This window comes from Drosophila gunungcola, unplaced genomic scaffold (genome assembly GCF_025200985.1).
Source record: "Drosophila gunungcola strain Sukarami unplaced genomic scaffold, Dgunungcola_SK_2 000081F, whole genome shotgun sequence".
NCBI lineage: Eukaryota > Metazoa > Arthropoda > Insecta > Diptera > Drosophilidae > Drosophila > Drosophila gunungcola.
This window is the reverse complement of record NW_026453243.1, coordinates 364,091-381,312: the sequence shown is the minus strand read 5'-3', so window position 1 is coordinate 381,312 and position 17,222 is coordinate 364,091. Positions and strand designations below refer to the sequence as shown.

General features: G+C 38.4%; 1 protein-coding gene across 3 annotated transcripts in view; it reads right to left on the bottom strand.

The window, feature by feature from the left end:
• The window catches only part of LOC128264854 (serine-rich adhesin for platelets), a 36,849-nt gene extending 19,878 nt beyond the window's left edge, over positions 1-16,971 (bottom strand). Inside the window, exons 1-5 of one of the 3 annotated variants that reach the window (XM_053000571.1) lie at positions 16,784-16,971; positions 14,643-16,481; positions 13,978-14,106; positions 471-1,281; positions 321-404 (exon numbers count right to left, since the gene is read on the bottom strand). In XM_053000571.1, coding sequence (XP_052856531.1) covers positions 321-404; positions 471-1,281; positions 13,978-14,106; positions 14,643-16,481; positions 16,784-16,855 — 2,935 coding nt within the window. In that variant the 5' untranslated portion in view covers positions 16,856-16,971. Of the gene's footprint in view, positions 1-320; positions 1,282-13,977; positions 14,107-14,642; positions 16,482-16,783 lie in introns of all 3 variants that reach the window. The other 2 variants (XM_053000569.1, XM_053000568.1) reach the window with 2 other exon arrangements.
• Positions 16,972-17,222: the final 251 nt, after the last annotated feature.

Here is a 17,222-nt window from a genome sequence, read left to right as displayed (position 1 = left end):
TGACTGCTTGCAAAAATTTAGATTTAATATTGAATATTGAAACTTATATGGCATCAAATGATATATAAAATAGTTTAAATTGCGAAACAATTAGTCAACGGACCGTATACGTGATTTGAATTGTAAGCTACATTTCGGTAGCACTAAAATATGACGTATACGACAGGCATATTTTCTGACCTTCAAATAGAATCGACTTGGAAGCTTATTATTGGTGGCAACACTGTTTGAAATAAGGAGGTTTGTTTTTGGTTTTTAGAGCGATGAATTGTGTATGTCAGGGGATTGATCATTTTATATTCAGCTATATATAGACTTACCGGTATGCACGCGACAATGATCTTTCATGTGGTGGCGCAGCTTAAACGCTTTGCCACAAAACTCACATTTAAATGGTCGATCACCTGTATGTACCGACAAATGCGTGATCAGTGATGTAACATCGGGAAAACTTTTAGCACAGAACTTACACATGACAACACTATTCGGATCACTGGACGCGGCCCCCAGCAGCGACGCTGACTGCGATTGGGCAGCGGCCGCCGCTGCTGCTGCGGCGGACGTGGACGGCGACAGGGAGCCGCTGGCGGTACCGCTACCACCGCCGCCACCGCCGCTGCCACCTCCTCCTCCGCCACCACCTCCTCCACCTCCACCTCCACCACCACCGCTGCCCGCCGCCGCCGCAGACGTCGAGCCACTGCCGCTGAGGAGTAGGCCCACTCCGCCGCCATTTCCGGCAGACGAGGACGAGCGGACCACCGCCCCCTGGCCGCCCGCCTCCAGGCAACTGGCCGTCAGACTCTGGAAGGTGCAGCCGGCGCTGGCCAGCGAGAGGGCCGCCTCCATGTCGATGCCGAAGGCGGCGGCCACCGCAGCCACCTGCTCCTGGGTATCGCTGCCGGAGGTGGCCGCCATCGCGGCGGCGTTCATCTGGAAGGCGAAGGGCGAGGGCAGGCCGGCGGCGGCCATGTTGAGGTCACCAAGCAGGTGCGAGTGGAGCAGCGCCGTGGTGGCCGGCTCGCGGTACTCGAGCGTCTTCAGCGAGTGCGTCAGCAGGTGGCGGGTGAGTTTCGATTGATTGGGGAAGGCCATGCGGCAGTAGATGCACGGAAACATGTGCAGGGGCGGCGGCGGGGGGCTGTGATTGGGGGGTTGCTGCTGCTGCTGCTGTTGATGCAACAGAGCGGCTGCTGCTGCGGCCGCTGAGCCACCGCCCGCCCCAACGCCCACAGCGTGTGGTGGAGGCTGTTGTTGTTGGTGGGGCGATTCGGACGTTTCCTGGAACAGACACCAAACAAAAATCCAACATCAACTTCTTTACTTGCTTTTCTTTCGGTTTTTTTTGTTTTGTTTTTGTTTTGGTATTTTTTTTCTAGGTATTTGGTATTTTTCGGTATTTTTTTTTTGCTTTTGGATATTTTTCAGTTTCAGTTTTTGCTGGCAATCGATTTGAATCCCTAGTTTTAGCATCGCCTCTCTTTAGGTGGTCTTGAATTTTTGCTTTTCTTCGTTTTCTTTGTCTTTGGCAAAACTAGTATTTTTTGTTTTTGTTTACTAACGGAAACCAAAAAAATAATCATAAAATTATTTGTTTACTTGGAGTGAGAGAGAGAGAGAGAGAGAGAGTAAGAGAGAAAGAGAGTTATATATAGGATGTTCCAAACTAAGACAACGTAAATTATGCATTTAAAAAGAAGATAATCACAGAGTTTTACTTCGGCAACTTGCTCTCCTTACTTCGATTTTGTTAAAATAAATCAGCGTTGGAACTCTACTATTTATGTTGTACATGAGAGTGGGAGAGAGAGAAAGGAAGGAAAATTAGGCAAAAACAAATTACAAACTTTACAATTGTCGAGAAAAAAAAAACAGAAAATTAAGGCAAGGAACTAAGGAACTGAAAACGGAATCAATGAATCAATGTCATCAGAGAAGGAAAATGGAAAACTTAGGGGCCTCGGCAGGCTCTGCAATGCTCTCCTCCGGCTCAGCGCCTCTCCCTACTCCGCCAGATCTGGGTCAGGCCCAGGTCTTGGGCATTGGGCGTTGGACCAGGCCTGAACCTGGGCCGAGTGATTCAAACGTGTCTCAAACCGTTGGATGGTTGCCAAAAAAACAAGAGGGGGTTTCAGCATTTGACTTTCGTTGTGTATTTCATTTGTTGTTTTTCATTTTCATGTTTATTGCTTTACAAGAATTGCATTAACAAAATTTCTGGTATTTATTTCATTTTTGGTATTTTTTGTTTTTTTTTTTTTTTGTTTTCAAGAAGTTGAATTTCGATTTTTGTTTGGGCGTTGTTCGAAAAACGTCACATAATCGTACGTTAAATATTGATAAAGCTTTTTCATTGCTTTCCTTTTTGATTTTGGTTTTACATTTAGCTTTTTGTGTTTTTTTTTTAATATAGTTTTTGTTTGTGTAAACTTATTGTAAAAATTGTTTTGTTTTGTGGTTTTTTTTTTTGCTTAAACTTGACGTTTTGACCAAGGTTTTGATCAATTTTGGAACGCGGTACGCTTTTTCTTTTTTAAAGTTTAAATTTTGTGGAAAAGTGATTTTTTTGGTACTTGAACTAGATTGTCAAATCATAAACAAAAACTTGGGGTTCGGATTTTTAAACTAGCCTAGCAACAAATTATTGGTTCAAATTTAAACAAACTAAAAATGTATGCAAAAAGAAAACCACGCATACCTCGCATACATCCTCCTTTTTCTTTTTCTTTTTCTTTTCCTTTTTTTGTTTTACAAAATTTTGAAAAACGGGAAAGTTTTTGCCTGATTTGACAATTCTGCGCACGAAAAAAATCAATACAAATAATAATAATTAAATTTGTACATAAATGTCCATAAATGCTTAAACAAAAAGAGTAAAATTTTGAATAAAAACAAAACAAAAAAAAAACATACAAAATTTTGGGTTATTGCAGAAAACAAACTCTTGGGGGCCAAATCGTGTTTTTTGTGTTTTACAAATTTCGTGTGGTTCAAAAAGGTTCAAATTAAAATAAACAAAAATGCAATTGAAATAAGTTAAATCAAATCAGTAGCTTCACTTAACTATTTTCAAGAAGTTTTTCCATATGCCGCACTCTTTTTTCGCATAAAACTGAAATGGTCGGATGTTACAGAAAAAAAACACAAAAATTTAAGGCACATTGACTCTAACGAATGGTTGTACAAGTCATGGGAAATGTTCATTCAGCACAGTCATGTTCAAAAAACGCAGATCAACTTCTTGGCAATGTCAATAATATCAAATCAAAATAAATGTTAAAAAACAATCAACATTTTTCTTTTTTTCTTATCACATTTTTTCTTTCTCATATTTTTTTTATTTTCTTTTCAGTTTCTTTTCTTTTTTTATATTATTTTGTAATTGCACAACGAAAAACAAAAAAAAGTGCAACAAAAGGCAAGTAAGAAGGGGGAAAAAGGCAATGAAAATGGTAAAAAGTAAGGACGGAAAGTAAAAACAAGTGAGAACGGAATTTCGGATGCGGATTCGAGGATCCATTTAGCCCTGAAGCTAAGAAATCTGCGCACAAAGTACTATCATTGTGGGTGGACAAAGGGGAACGATCGAGTTTCCATATCTTAAACTTAGGTGGCACAGTTGCAGTTGAGTCAGGTATTACATACATTAACTTAGGCGTACGCATATAAAGTACGTGTGTGGTATGTATATATACCTAAAGTAAGAGACAGATCTTCAGACTTATACGTATGGTATATGGTATGGTATCATCAGGAGGCACAACATTTAGTTCAAAAATTCAGATAACCAAAAAAATCGACAAACAAAATAACTAAACACGCACTCAAACACACACATACGTAAGGCGGATTGTTATCCTTTCGATATTCAATATTCGATAGTCGATATCCGATATGTCTTTACTTGAATAGAGCACACAACAACGATAAATGATATGGAAGGAAACAGAGGCATATATTATGTATACATACGAGTAGGTTTTATATATTGAACACAAAGATTTAACGACAGAGAGAAAGAGAGACAGACAGAGCGATGGATTATTAAATAGAAAGAGATAGAGTAAGAAATAGAGGTGAAAATCGAAGAAACCAGAATAATGAAACGAAAGTACAACAACATCGATTCCAGAAGAGAGAAAAAGAGACAGACAATAAGAGCATAGAGTACAGTAGGTAACAAAAACAAAAAAAAACATCTAAAAACGAAAAATACATCTAAAAACAAAAACACTCACATCGATTAAGATAAAGTTCATCAGCCAAAGTTGAAATAATACTGATCAAGAAACAAATAATAGATTAATAGTATCTAAAAAGTAAAAAAAAAAGATAATAAATAAAATATATTTTTTTGAAAATTAGAAGCCTTACAAGTTTAATATCAGGTCTTACTCTTTTTAATATCAGAAATTTAAAATCAAACAATAAAAAATGAGATGCGTTAAGTTTAAAGTTAATTTATTAATTTATAATGGAAGAATTAAATTTCATTAGAACTTTGGTACTTCATCAGCTAGATAAAGAAATGTTTTTTTTGAAAAACGTAACTTTAATCTATTAAGGTACTTCAGTAACTAAAGGTAACTTATTTATTTTGATTAAGTCTTTGAACGAATGATAAATATTTTTGCAAATGGAAACTAATTGCTAGAACAACACACTATTTTTTTTTTAATTTTTGAATTCAGTCATTTAAGGGCACGTCTATTATTTAGTTCCTTATGATCAGTTCGATATTCGAACTATCAAAAAAATAAGATAGAAATATTAAATTAAATCAAGAAGAAAATGAACGATAATGAAAATTAAGAAATGTTTATAGAGAAATGAAAGACATTTAGCTTATGGAAAAATAGAACACACACATTTACCATTTACATAAACGAACAACGAACGAACGATTTATGGTAAAAGCGTTCCACATTTAGATAATACATATATATCGTTGAAAAAAATAGTATTATATAGTATATTTGTCGAGTGTGAGTTTGTAAGTGTGTGTGAGAGTGGCATGTTGGTATGTGTGAGTTTTAGTTCGATTTTGTTTTTTATAACTTTATTGAGATTTCGTTAAGTTTTTATTTTTTTGGTTGCATTTCTTGACTTTGTTTTCTTTTCATGTGATTTTGTTTATATTTCTTTTTTGCGGTTATGTAGTTTAAAAAAACACCAAAAGCGCTTTAGTACGATTCTTTGTTTTGTTGATAAGTTAGTGAATTTTATATATATATATTGAGGTATATATATCTCGGTTATCAATTGCACAACGTTCAGATCTGGACCCCTCTCTTGTTTTATTTGATGGAGAATTTGTGGTTTCTTTTATATTGCTGTTCCGGTATCGTATTGATTAATAATATTAAAAGCACAACACACAGTTTGACACATTGATAATATTTAATATAGACAGAGACAGAGAGACAAAGAGAGCGAAAGAGACAGATAAAGTTACACACAGAGCGAGAGCGAGATAGTAAGTAAGTTTTAAGACAGAGATAACAAGTTAATAGCAAAATATTACATTTACAAGTTAAGTTTCGAGTGAAATCAAATAAAAAGAGGTTAAAACAAAGGGCTTCTTTTTTCAGCTAATTGTAATGCAAAGAAAAGAAAAATATTCGATTTCTTAGGTTTGGGATCTGGGGATCATATATGTAATATTATATAGGTGGGTACGGTCCAAATTTTGTGCAGCGAATTTTGATCTCATTTACAGTTTTTAGTTTGTCAAATTTTTTGGTTATAGGGAAATTTTTGTTTAATTTTTTTACAAAGCGCAAAATTAAAATACAATTATTTGTTATTTCTGGATTCTTTTGTTTTTTAGGTTTGATTGGCCAAAACGTTTGGGGGTGTTTGGTTTTAATATATCTTTATGGGTTTTGTAAAACATGCATCATATACATAAATATAATAGCTTAATCAAATGATGGGTTTGGATGTGCGTTAGTGTGAATGAAAGCGTGATCTTAAAGCTAAATAAAATTAAGAAAATACAATTTACTGTTGTTGCAGAAAATTTAAATACAACATATTCAAAAGTGCCCTGTATAATTTTATAAGTCAAAAACATTCTTTTGAATGCATTAAATCAAAGTGCCTTTTTTATTCAGCCCTAGAATTCCCTAGAGCCTCCAACGGTTTTCGAAATTTTTTTCATAAATTTAAATGTGGAGGCGCTTTAACTTTAGGTCAGATTAGTACACCGATGCACCAGTAACTTACATCCACTGATGTTGCGTGATTTCTACCGGCAAAAGACAGCCAAACAGGTCAGCAAATAAACAAACTTTCCATTAGCCAAATTGCAGTTTTGGCCTCTCCCGCTTTTGGCAGCGGATTATTGAATAACCCCAGTGTGCAGGGTCCGCCAAATCTGGGTCACAACATTGTGAAAATGCCAAAATAGAAAACAAAAATGTCCGAAATGCAAAATAGGAACGGGGAAATGGCCAAGAAGTAGCAGCCCCGTGAGTCGATGAACCGCTTCGATTCGGGAGACGAGTTCAACGAGCCTACGTCTAATGGAGTGATTATCTGGTCCTTCTTCGAACCGCCTTCCACCGAAGTTCCCCGATTTTCCCAAAAGCGCCAGACGCACTCCACATCTGGCTCCTGCTATTGCCACATTGCAGCAAATGTCCTGCGTCATGCACTTGGAGAAAATCCAAGCACTTAACAATAACAATAGACAATTGTTACTTTATGTTTATTTGAAGTTAAAAAAAAAAAACAAGTTTTAATACTACAGAAATCACCGGAGTTTTTGAATCACTAGAAGTACGCTAAAATATTGTTGTTTCGGATGTCCGATGAATTCGTGTCGAAAATACACGTTCTATATTTCACTGCATAAATTTTTAGATAAAAAACCCTAATCGTATTATTAACTCATTAAAAAAAGATTTGCTCGCTTTCAAAAATATTCCAATAAATACTTTTATATTTTTTAAAATTGTATCCTCATTTTTCAGTGATTTACCTTAAGTTTTTCTTAAGATCATTTTGATATTAATGTTTCCCGATTTCTTGAAACAACGAAACAGCTTTCGGGAATCTGATTTTGAGTGCAGTCATCAACATCTCCACCTCGTTGGTCGTCTTGAGTCCTGACTTCGTCATCATCGTCGTCGTCGTGTCGTCGCCGCAATAATAATCAAATATCGATCGATGTGCGTCTGGTTTCGGTTGCCCCTTTGTCTTGCTTCTTTTTCTACGAAAAATTTTCGACGGTCGTCGGCCTTTTCTTGTTCATTTTGATGCCGTTTTGTAAGGCTTTAAGCCCTCAAACTCAAACTCGACCTCAACACCGACGACCCCCACTTTTCCGCCCCCCGCCTGCCACATTTTAATAAAAGCAAATTTTTAATGAAAACTCTCTTGGGTCTGACTTGCCTTTTTATGCTGCATGAGAGCCGCATATAAACATAAATGTACATTTCAGCTGGTTCGGTTTGTTTGCATTTGGTGCGCTTAATTATTTTCCTTTTTTTGAAGGTCCCTTTCATTGCAATCAAAAAATAGACGCAATAGATGACGCATATAACGCATCTGGAAAATATTGCGGAAGCTCATAGAAGTTGCACTGCTGGTGGGATGGAAAGCGGAAGCGACTATTTCAAATATTCCTCAACGCTCGTTATTTTTTTCGTTATATTTTTGCACAAATTATTATGTATTGTTATAATTCCTTTTTTTATTTCGCATTTTTTGTGAGCCCCCATAGAAAAAGGGTTAGGAGGAGGAGTAGGAAAAGTTGGCAAAAGAGCCATGGTTTTGAACCCTGTATATACATATATATATATATATATATATATATATATATATTTATTTGTGTTCTTGCATTTGGTATCTTTTTTTTGTTTATTTTTTGAAAGGGAGATGTGCGGAAGTGGCAATCTCTGCTTTTTTTCGCGGATTTTTTGTATTAAAAAAAAATATATATAATAGATGTGTGTGCGGGAACAAAACAAACAGTCCAAGTAGTCGAACAACCGGGACGGAAACCCGATGACGAACTCAGTCCAACCAAACAAGACAAAAGTCAGAACTCAAAGAGTTCGCATTGATGCAGATGCAGATGCAGATGCTGATGGCATTGACGATCACGGATGGGTGGGGTTGGGGGGTTTCAAAGTTCAAGAGCGACTGGGGGCGGGAAATGGTGAACCGATGGAGTAACCTATGAAAAATTTGTAATTTAGATAAACTCAAGCTCAGCAAACTACAGGAGCCACACACTAATAAGTTTTTAGAATATTCTTTGGTTATTCAAAATCGCCTGTAACACTGTTTAATGTATCTAGCATAAATCTAAATTTAACTAGGGCCCGAGTTATTTTATTTTTCATTAAACAGTCACACAATTGAAGTCCCCAAAACTAATTGACACTTTCCGAAATCATTTTCAAGGATTGGCTGCTATTCTTATATTACAACTTTCTTTTATTGCTATTTATAAAATATATTTTACGTTTAAGGATTTTTGAATTTTCATTGAATGGGCTTAAAGTCGGCAAGGCTATTAGCAGTTTTGTAGCTTCATTCCCCCTTGTTTAATCCAAAATAAAAACCAAGTATATTGGCGAGATGGGCGTGGCATGGGGGAAGTGGGAGGCCCACCAAAAAGCACTTGAAAAACTTTGCAATCAACGCAACGCGGGGCATCGAGCGCTGATTACAATGCGCCGACAGAGAAGTCGCCGTCGCAGTTGCAGCGCAAAATGTGCAATGTGCGTGAGGGGGTGTGGCAGAAAGGGGGCGGAGAGGGGCGCCAGGGAGGCGGGTCTGCTGCCCCCCACACAATGCAATATATTTTCGCTTTGGCATTTGTTGCGTTTTGGCAGCATTTTTTGTTGACTTTTTTTTATTTTTTTTGTTTATTGTTTATTTGTTTGGATTTCCGCTGCCTCACAAAAATCTTTTTTTTTGCAGTTTTTTTGTGCATTGCATGATTGACAGTTGCCGGGCATTGATGGAGGCTTAGAGTGGCGGTGGCGGGGTTTACCGCCCCCAGCCTGCAATACCTAAATGCATTCAGTCAAAAGTTGTGCGAAAGCCTCCGAATAAAAATATTAAAAAATATATGTATATCTCCGACATTTATATACAAACATAAACAAATCCTTGTGCATATGGACAGTGGCGGTGAAAATAATAGAGCGCCAAATTGTAACCCTTTTATTAAATAAAAAGGTATTTTAAACTATCAAAACTTACTAACAAAACAATTAATTTCATTTTGAAAATATGTTCTAATCTGAGAAATTGCTTATTTTAAGAAATCAAGTTAAAATAAATTTTATTTGTTTCAATTTGTTTAATTATTTTAAATTAACATATTTTTACATACAAAAATACGTTTTTTTAATCATGAATTTAAAAAGAAGTATCTATATGAGAACCAATTCTTTGTAAATATTTGATTGCCTTATTCATTCATTCAGGAGTCCTATTTTTTCCCCCCTGGCTGTTCGAGCGTTCATATTACGCATACGCAATGTAGACGGCAAACAAACAACCCAAATGCTGACAAGGGCAGGTGGTGCTGGGGCTTGGGGGATGGCAGAGGATGGCAGGAGCTGTCAGGGGGTTAAGGGGCTCGAAACGGGTTGGAAAAGGGGGAGGGGCTGCGACGGGAAGGACGAAGACTCATAAACTGCAAGCACAGCAGCGGTGGCGGCGACATTTGAGAGGGCCAGCCTAAAGGTATGCTATGAAAAAATTGCATAAGAGCAGCAGCTCAAAAAACGAGGGACAAAAAAACAAGAACGCATTTGTTTCAAAATTAAATACTCGTATCTGTGTGTGTGTGTATGTAGAAAAGAAAGCAAAAAGAAAAAGAAAGCAAAAGTTGTTGGTTTTGTGCGTTGAATTTTGTTTTGGTTTTGTTGCACTGCATCTCCCCTCGTTATAATCATTTCCCCCATCCGCTGGCAAGTCAAAAATGCGGAGAAAGGAAGAACGGAGAAAGGAGTGCAAGGCAAAAAAAAAAGAAAGTGTAAAAGCAAAAGTATTTATTATGCGGCAATGGTTTGGAGAGGCCTACAAGAGGCCTGCAAAACATCAGAGTCAACGAATTGCAGTGCACATACACACAAAGTCGCATATCTACACAAGAAAATTTGAATTATTTTGTACATTAAGCTTTTTAAATCATTTTCAAAATTTTCAATGCATATTATTTGCCAAATCATTTTTAATTATACCTAACTCATTTACGAAACAGTGAGTACAGTTTTGAAGTCATGTAGGCAATTTTCTTTATTCTTTCTTGCATTAAAAAAAATCCTATTTAAATAAATTAATGATACAAATTAATAATATAGAATTCTATTACAAAAGATGACAATAATTTATGCCTGATAATATTTATATAACAACTGAAATATACAGTTGGAAAAATTGTTTATTAAATTTAAACATTATTATTGACGCTATAGAATAAAACAACACAAATTTGATATCATTTTAGACCTGACAGTAAATTACCAAATCAAATATTAAATTAAGCTTTCTGAAATTCCAATATTTTGATCGTTTTTTCCTTTAAAATAATTTGCAGCTGGACAGTTTTTCAAATGTTCATTTTCCAGGACTTTTATAAGAATGCGTTCTGTGCAGCACACACAACACACAAGCGCCCCACACACAGATACACTCACTCGCACACACAAGTCAACGTCCGACTGCAGAGTCGAGGCGGCTGCCACTTTTTTGTTGCCTCCTTTTGGGCTTTCTTTTTCCCAAGCTTTCTTTTTTAGATAAATTTTTATTTGAATTTATGCATGTGCGTCTCCCCGAGAGAAAGGGACCGAGATGTGGAGAATAGGAGGGAAAAGTGGAAAGTGAGGGGCAGCTGGATTCGTTGGAGTTGCATATACATATATAATGAACACCATGTAAATGCTCTAGACTCCCTAAAAAGTTTTAGGTTGCGTTCATTTCACGAAGTCCAATAACAAGGGACCTTTTGTCTGACAATGCACACAAGTTTTTTAAACAAAAAACAAAAAACAATTACTAAATTGTTAGAGGTAGGTATGTCTAAATACTTTTCAAAATAAATATACCTATTTCCTTGACGAATTTCTTATTGAAATTACTAACTTTAAACCAAAGTGTATGGAACAATAATGGAAGTATTTAAAAAATGTGGTTTTATAAAACGTCTTTTTTACAGTCTTAATAAAAAATATTATTCCGCTTTCTTAACTTTTTGACAATAAACTATTAAAATCCTTATACCTTAATTTGTTATGCATCACGAGATCGTAACCTTTGGCAAGTCAACACTGTGCGACTTGCATTTTAATTTTAAAGTTTTTTTAGGCGCTTTTGGGTTTTTTGACAAGATTTCCGGTGGCTTGGCCCATCTGGGGCTTGTCATCCAGCTTCTGTCACCCCGAATTTCCCCCTTGAAATCGTCAAGCGTTGCAACAAAAGTGCGTTTTGCATATATATATATATGTATATATATGTATACATATAATTTTTTTGCTGTCATTTTCCACTGCAGTGAAGTAGGAAAAGAGGGTAGAAGAGGCTAGGAAACATAAGAAAAACGACAGTGGCTACTCGTGTTCCTTTTGCTTTCATTCTCCCACTTTTTTTGTTCACATTTTTTCGCGTTTATCCCGGTTGACGAAAATTTTTCGCTTAAAAAGAATGAGAAGGAGAGACGGAGGTTGAGGTGGAGGCGGTAGGAAATGTAATGTGAAAATATATTTGCCGGAAGCTAAATGTTTTGTCAGGCGAGTACAGTTGTGCTTGCCGTGCACCCAAAAGTATGCATTACATTCACTTTGAATGCGAGCCAAATTAGTGGAGACAACCGAAGAAGAAGAAGGAGGAGGCGCAGAATGCCTTGTTCGCACTGGGGAAAAGAATAAATTGAATATCGAGCCACCCACACAGTCCAAGCCATTTCTTAGTTTGTTTTTCACTCCTCTTTGTTTGTCCTGTTGCAACATGCGACAATTTTTCTCATTGTTTGATTTGAATATTTGATTTGGGTTTTATTTTATTTATTTAGCAGTCTAAAATAATAAATGTGCGGACATGGAAAAGCTGCCGAATAGGACTCTAAGCGGCAAGTGTATACACTGCATTGTAAACTATTTATTTTCTTCTATCAACTTGTCAAACTCAAGCTCTGGGGTGTTTGAGACAGTCATTTTCTAACGATAAAATTCAATTAGAATGGTTTGGAGCACATTAAAGTATTAAAGCTTCCGAGATGTCTAAGAAAATGTTTCTTTAATAAACGTTTTGATTAATACAAACGTTAGGACGGAAAAATGAGATGCCTTATTTTAAAATTATATATTTGCGTATTGTTAGAAGATTAACACATACACAATCGGGCAACAAAATCCCATTATGTGAATTCCGTTTTGTTGGCGAAATTAAAGAATTAAATATTAATTAAATTGATTTACACTTATTTTGAATAAAAATAAGAAAGTATGTTAAGGCGTTTTCAAATTACTTTTGAGTATATATCAAAACACACTACATTGGAAATTAATTTAAGAATTTGAATACAAATGCATCTTTATACGATTTTGACATTAAAACTCTGCTTCTGGCTTTGATCTGCTTTGAAATGTCTTCCCCCAAACTCAATGATAGAGCGGTTCCCTCGTCGAATACAATTTTTTGTCATTTTGTCGAGAAGGTTTGGACAATGCCACCTCTCTTGACAGCCATATTGAAAATTATAGTGTCGTAAACATGCAACTGCAACAACAGCAAAAGCATTGGCGGCAAATAAAAAATTAAATTAAAATAGAAGGAAACGAAATGGTTGGGATGGGCGGATGAAGGACCTCGAACAGAACATGGCCAGTAAATAAATAATACAAACAAAAAATTCCAGAGGTGTTAGTTGGGGGGGAAAAAAAAGTGGGGGTGCGCAAAATTGCAAACGGAAATTGCCGACAATGTGTGGCAAGTGAAAAGTGGATGTGGCCCACAAAAAGAAGCGATAAAAGTCAACTACCATCGAAATAAAACCAAACACAAAATTCTATCAACTGTGCAAAACTTATGTTTAGATGTGTTTGTGTGGGTGTGTGGGAAGTTTACAAAGATATATTTACACATAGATATACGACAACAACAACATAGATTACATACACATAGATTTGATTAACTAACAAAATTACACAGACACTTATCGATAGACATTGAGAGAGATAGGGTGTGTGAAAGAGTTAGCTAGCTAGAGGTAGAGAGAGACAAATATATATATATATATATAGAGAGAGAGAGAGAGCGCTACACATTTAACAAAATATATATACTATATAGAGCTAGGAAACTGAACAACTAACATTTGAAATTGCTTTATTTTCAAATTACTTTTAAGGTTTTTGTTTTCAACTGAATACAATAAAGAATAACTTTACTTTCTTAGGTTGGGAAAAACTTGATATGTATATAGGGCATAGATAAAGAGGGATAAGATATATATATATATTTATATAGATATATATGTATGGGTATATATATATGTATAAAAATTCATAGACAAAGAACACGACGAAGAGCAAAAATATATGTTGAGTTTTGGTTTTGTTTTCTTTTTGCATTTGTTTTTTGGATTTTGTATTTTGTTTTTTTTGGTAATTAAATATATAAATATGGCATATAGATGTATATTATAAGAACAGACAGAGAGAGAGAGAGCAATACTTAAGATAGAGATATACATATAGAAATGGAGTCGGATCGAGCCAGATTGGGATCAGAAAGATCTTCATTGCGAGACGCATCTCAAAATTCGTCATATATATTTTTTTTTTTTTTTTTGGAAATTAACCTATCGAAGCAGCAAAAGCATTCACTGAAAGGGATCTCCTGGGACTGGAGTTTCTTTTCGAATTTTGGCAGGGGTGTTTCTCGAATCGGTTTTTAAGGGGTTGGGGAGGGTGGTCGGGGGTCAAAAGTATCACCAAAGTGCAGACTTACCGACTCGTGGGAGGCGCGGTAGTCAAGGTCGCCGCCCAGGCCGCCGCCAGCTGATGCCGAACGCTGTTGCATGTGTCTGCTGTGACTGCTGTTGTCGTCCTCACTGCAATCGATCTCCTTCTTGAGGCTCTGCAAATGGAACATATAGTAGAGCAGTATTATTAAAATATTCTTGGTAAGCATTAATTTTAAAAAATAATAACATCTTCATTTGGGATCTCATGAGTTATAAAAAACAATATTTAAAATAAAACCAGAAAAAAGGACCCAAAAATTATGTAGAGAGCAATGAAATTTTTGGGTGTGATTTTTTCATTCTGCGGTAACATTTTCTTATACAAATTGGTTCATTATTTTGTAGTGAAATAACATCCCCAAAAGAAGAAATAAAATAAAGTACCTAAACTTGGCCATAATTGGACTCACAACTAAAGAAAGACTGCATTGTACAGCTGTTAACCTTATCTTACAATCGCAATTAATATTTAAAGGCAATTTTTTTTTTAATATCTCTTTGCAAAAACTTATCATAAATTTGTTTTGCATTGGAACATATCAAAGTAATACGCCAAGTATCAAGACCATGAATTTCCCTTTTTTTAATTTCTTCAAAACGAGTACATTTTCTAATCAATTTTGTTTTCTGTGTAAATATGAACTCTTACCAATGGCACCGATTGCACGGGCAGGAGATTGGCCACCGTTCCGGGACTGAGCAGGCTGGACGACGAGGCTCCGCCGCGGTTATCGTTGCCGCCACCGTCACGGGAACTCCGGGACGCCGGTCGACCGCCGGAGCCACCAATACTGAGGTCCGATGCACCCGCTCCTCCCGCTCCCGATCCCGCTCCTTGTGCCGGCGTTGAGCGCTGCGATTCCATGGCCGCTGCTGCTGCCGCCGCCGCTGCTGCTGCTGCTGCTGCCGCCGATGACGATGGCAGGGTTATCAGGGGCGAGGGTATCAGGGTGGAGCCGGTGGACAGGTCCACGCCCCCACCGCCACTGCCGCCCACTTTCATATTGAGCCCCAGATCGTTGCTGCTGTTGTCCGCCTCATCGTCATCGTCCAGATCCATCTCGTCGTCGTAGTCATCGTCGAGAATCTCGGTCTTGGCAATCACGGGCATGGCGTCGTCGTCATCCGAATGCGGATGGTGGGCGTGGTGCGGCGGATGCGTATGCGTATGCGGATGGTGGTGCTGCGGATGATGGTGGTGTTGCGAATGCGAGTGTGGATGGTGATGCAGATGCGGGTGCGGATGCGGATGCAACCGATGCAGACTCTGGTGAGCCAATCGCTGGGCAATGCAACTGGCCATTGTTGTGGCACTGGCACTGCCCACCACAACCACATCATCATCATCCTGATCCTCGTCCTCCTCGTCGGCGGCATCCTGCTCCAGGCGATCATCCACCTGTCGCTGGTCAACACCAATGTCATCGTCGTCATCATCGTCCACTGCAACCACGGAATCTGCATTACCACTGGCGGAGTTGGCTGTACCGCCATTGCTGCTAGCTGATGTTGTTGTTGTTTTCCCACTACTAGTGTTGTTGTTGTTGTTGCTGCTGCTGGAGTTGTTGTTATTATTATTGTTATTATTATTGTTGTTGTTGCAGGTGTTGCTGCTGCTGCCGCTGCCGCTGAGGTTGTTGCTGCCGCCCTGCTGCGTTGTTGCTGCAGCTGCTGCTGCTGCGCTTTTTGGCTCGACATTAGGTCTTTGATAGAGATCCAGCGGCATGGGCGTATCCTCCTCTTCATCCTCGTCCTCCTCATCCTCATCTTGCTGCCGCATCGCCGCCGCCGCCGCCGCCGCCTCCTCGTTCTCATCCAGCTCATCCATCTCCTCGACAGCGTCGACATCATCCTCGTCGTCGTTCAAGTTGCGAGTTCTTGCGAGCAACTCCTCCGCGAGCAACTCATCCGTCGGCTTTTGCTCCCGGTCCGCCGACAACTCATCCTTCTTGTCCACCGGATGCAATCGCGACGAGCGTTTGGCGGGCGTGGGACTGCAGCGATCGCTGGCCTCCCGCTTCACGGCAACGCCGCCGCTCGACGATGACGATGATGTTGCCTCTTCCGTTGCAGATGTTGCCGCTGTCAGCGAGGATGATGCTGCCGTGGATGTTGCTGCTGTCGCACAGGTTGCTGTTGTGGTTGCCGCCGTTGTGGTTGTACTACTGCCGCTGCCGCTGCTCCCCGTTGTTGCTGCAGATGTTGCTGCTGTCGCTGCTGCTCCTGCTGCTGCCGTTACTGTTGCCGCCGCAGATGTTGCTAATGTTGAGGTCGATGTTGCCGTCGCCGCTGCCGCCGCCGCTGCCGTGGCAGCAGCCGTTGCCGCCTGTGTTGCCGCTGTGGCATCCAGAGCGGCCGCCGGACTGTCGGCCGACTTGTGGGCGGACCCGCCGCTACCGCCACCGCCCTGCGGACGCAGGCGGTCCGGCTCCCGCTCCGGCTCGCGCAGCGTCGTGTTCTGGTTCGTCATCTCGGCGAGGCCCTTGACCTGCAAAATATTAAATTATTAATAAAGAAAGCAAAATAATTTATAATGAAAAAATCTAAAAATCGAGATATATGGACTACATTTCCTTAAATTAAATATTAAAATTAACAGGTGGTAATATTTATTATTACTCGTGACCATGATATATTTTTAAAACAAATAGAATTTATTTCGTGTAAGTTATTTTTTTTTTTTTTGGGTCGAGGACTAGTTCTTAAAACCAAGAAAACCGTTTAAACAAAAAAAAAATATTATAATAATTGGCAACACTAGTTAATTATTTGAAATGGGTGACAACCCACCTTGAGGGATTCGGCTGTCTTGAGCAGCGCGGACAACTGACAGTATTGCACGTTCACCTCGCCCTTGTACATGAATTCAACTAAGGTTTGCAGCTCGGCAAAACGGACGTCCTTCAATATCACAATTGGATGTCTTTCGGGATGCTCCAGGAACAGGCTCTGGAAGTACGAGGAACAAGCCGAGAGGACCACCTGAAATGGACCACAAAAACACTCAAGTTATTAGTCAAGAAATAATACTAAGTACTCAACATTAAAGATAAAGTTTATTAAATTTAATGTTAAACCTTAATGAAGTTAAAGAATTGAAAATAAAAGTGTATACCAAATTATAATAGTTTCATCTTATTCAAATTACTATATAATTTACAAATATTACTGAATTCTATTTCACAGAAATCCTTTGATTTTTAAAAATCTACCCCTATCCTTAGTTTTC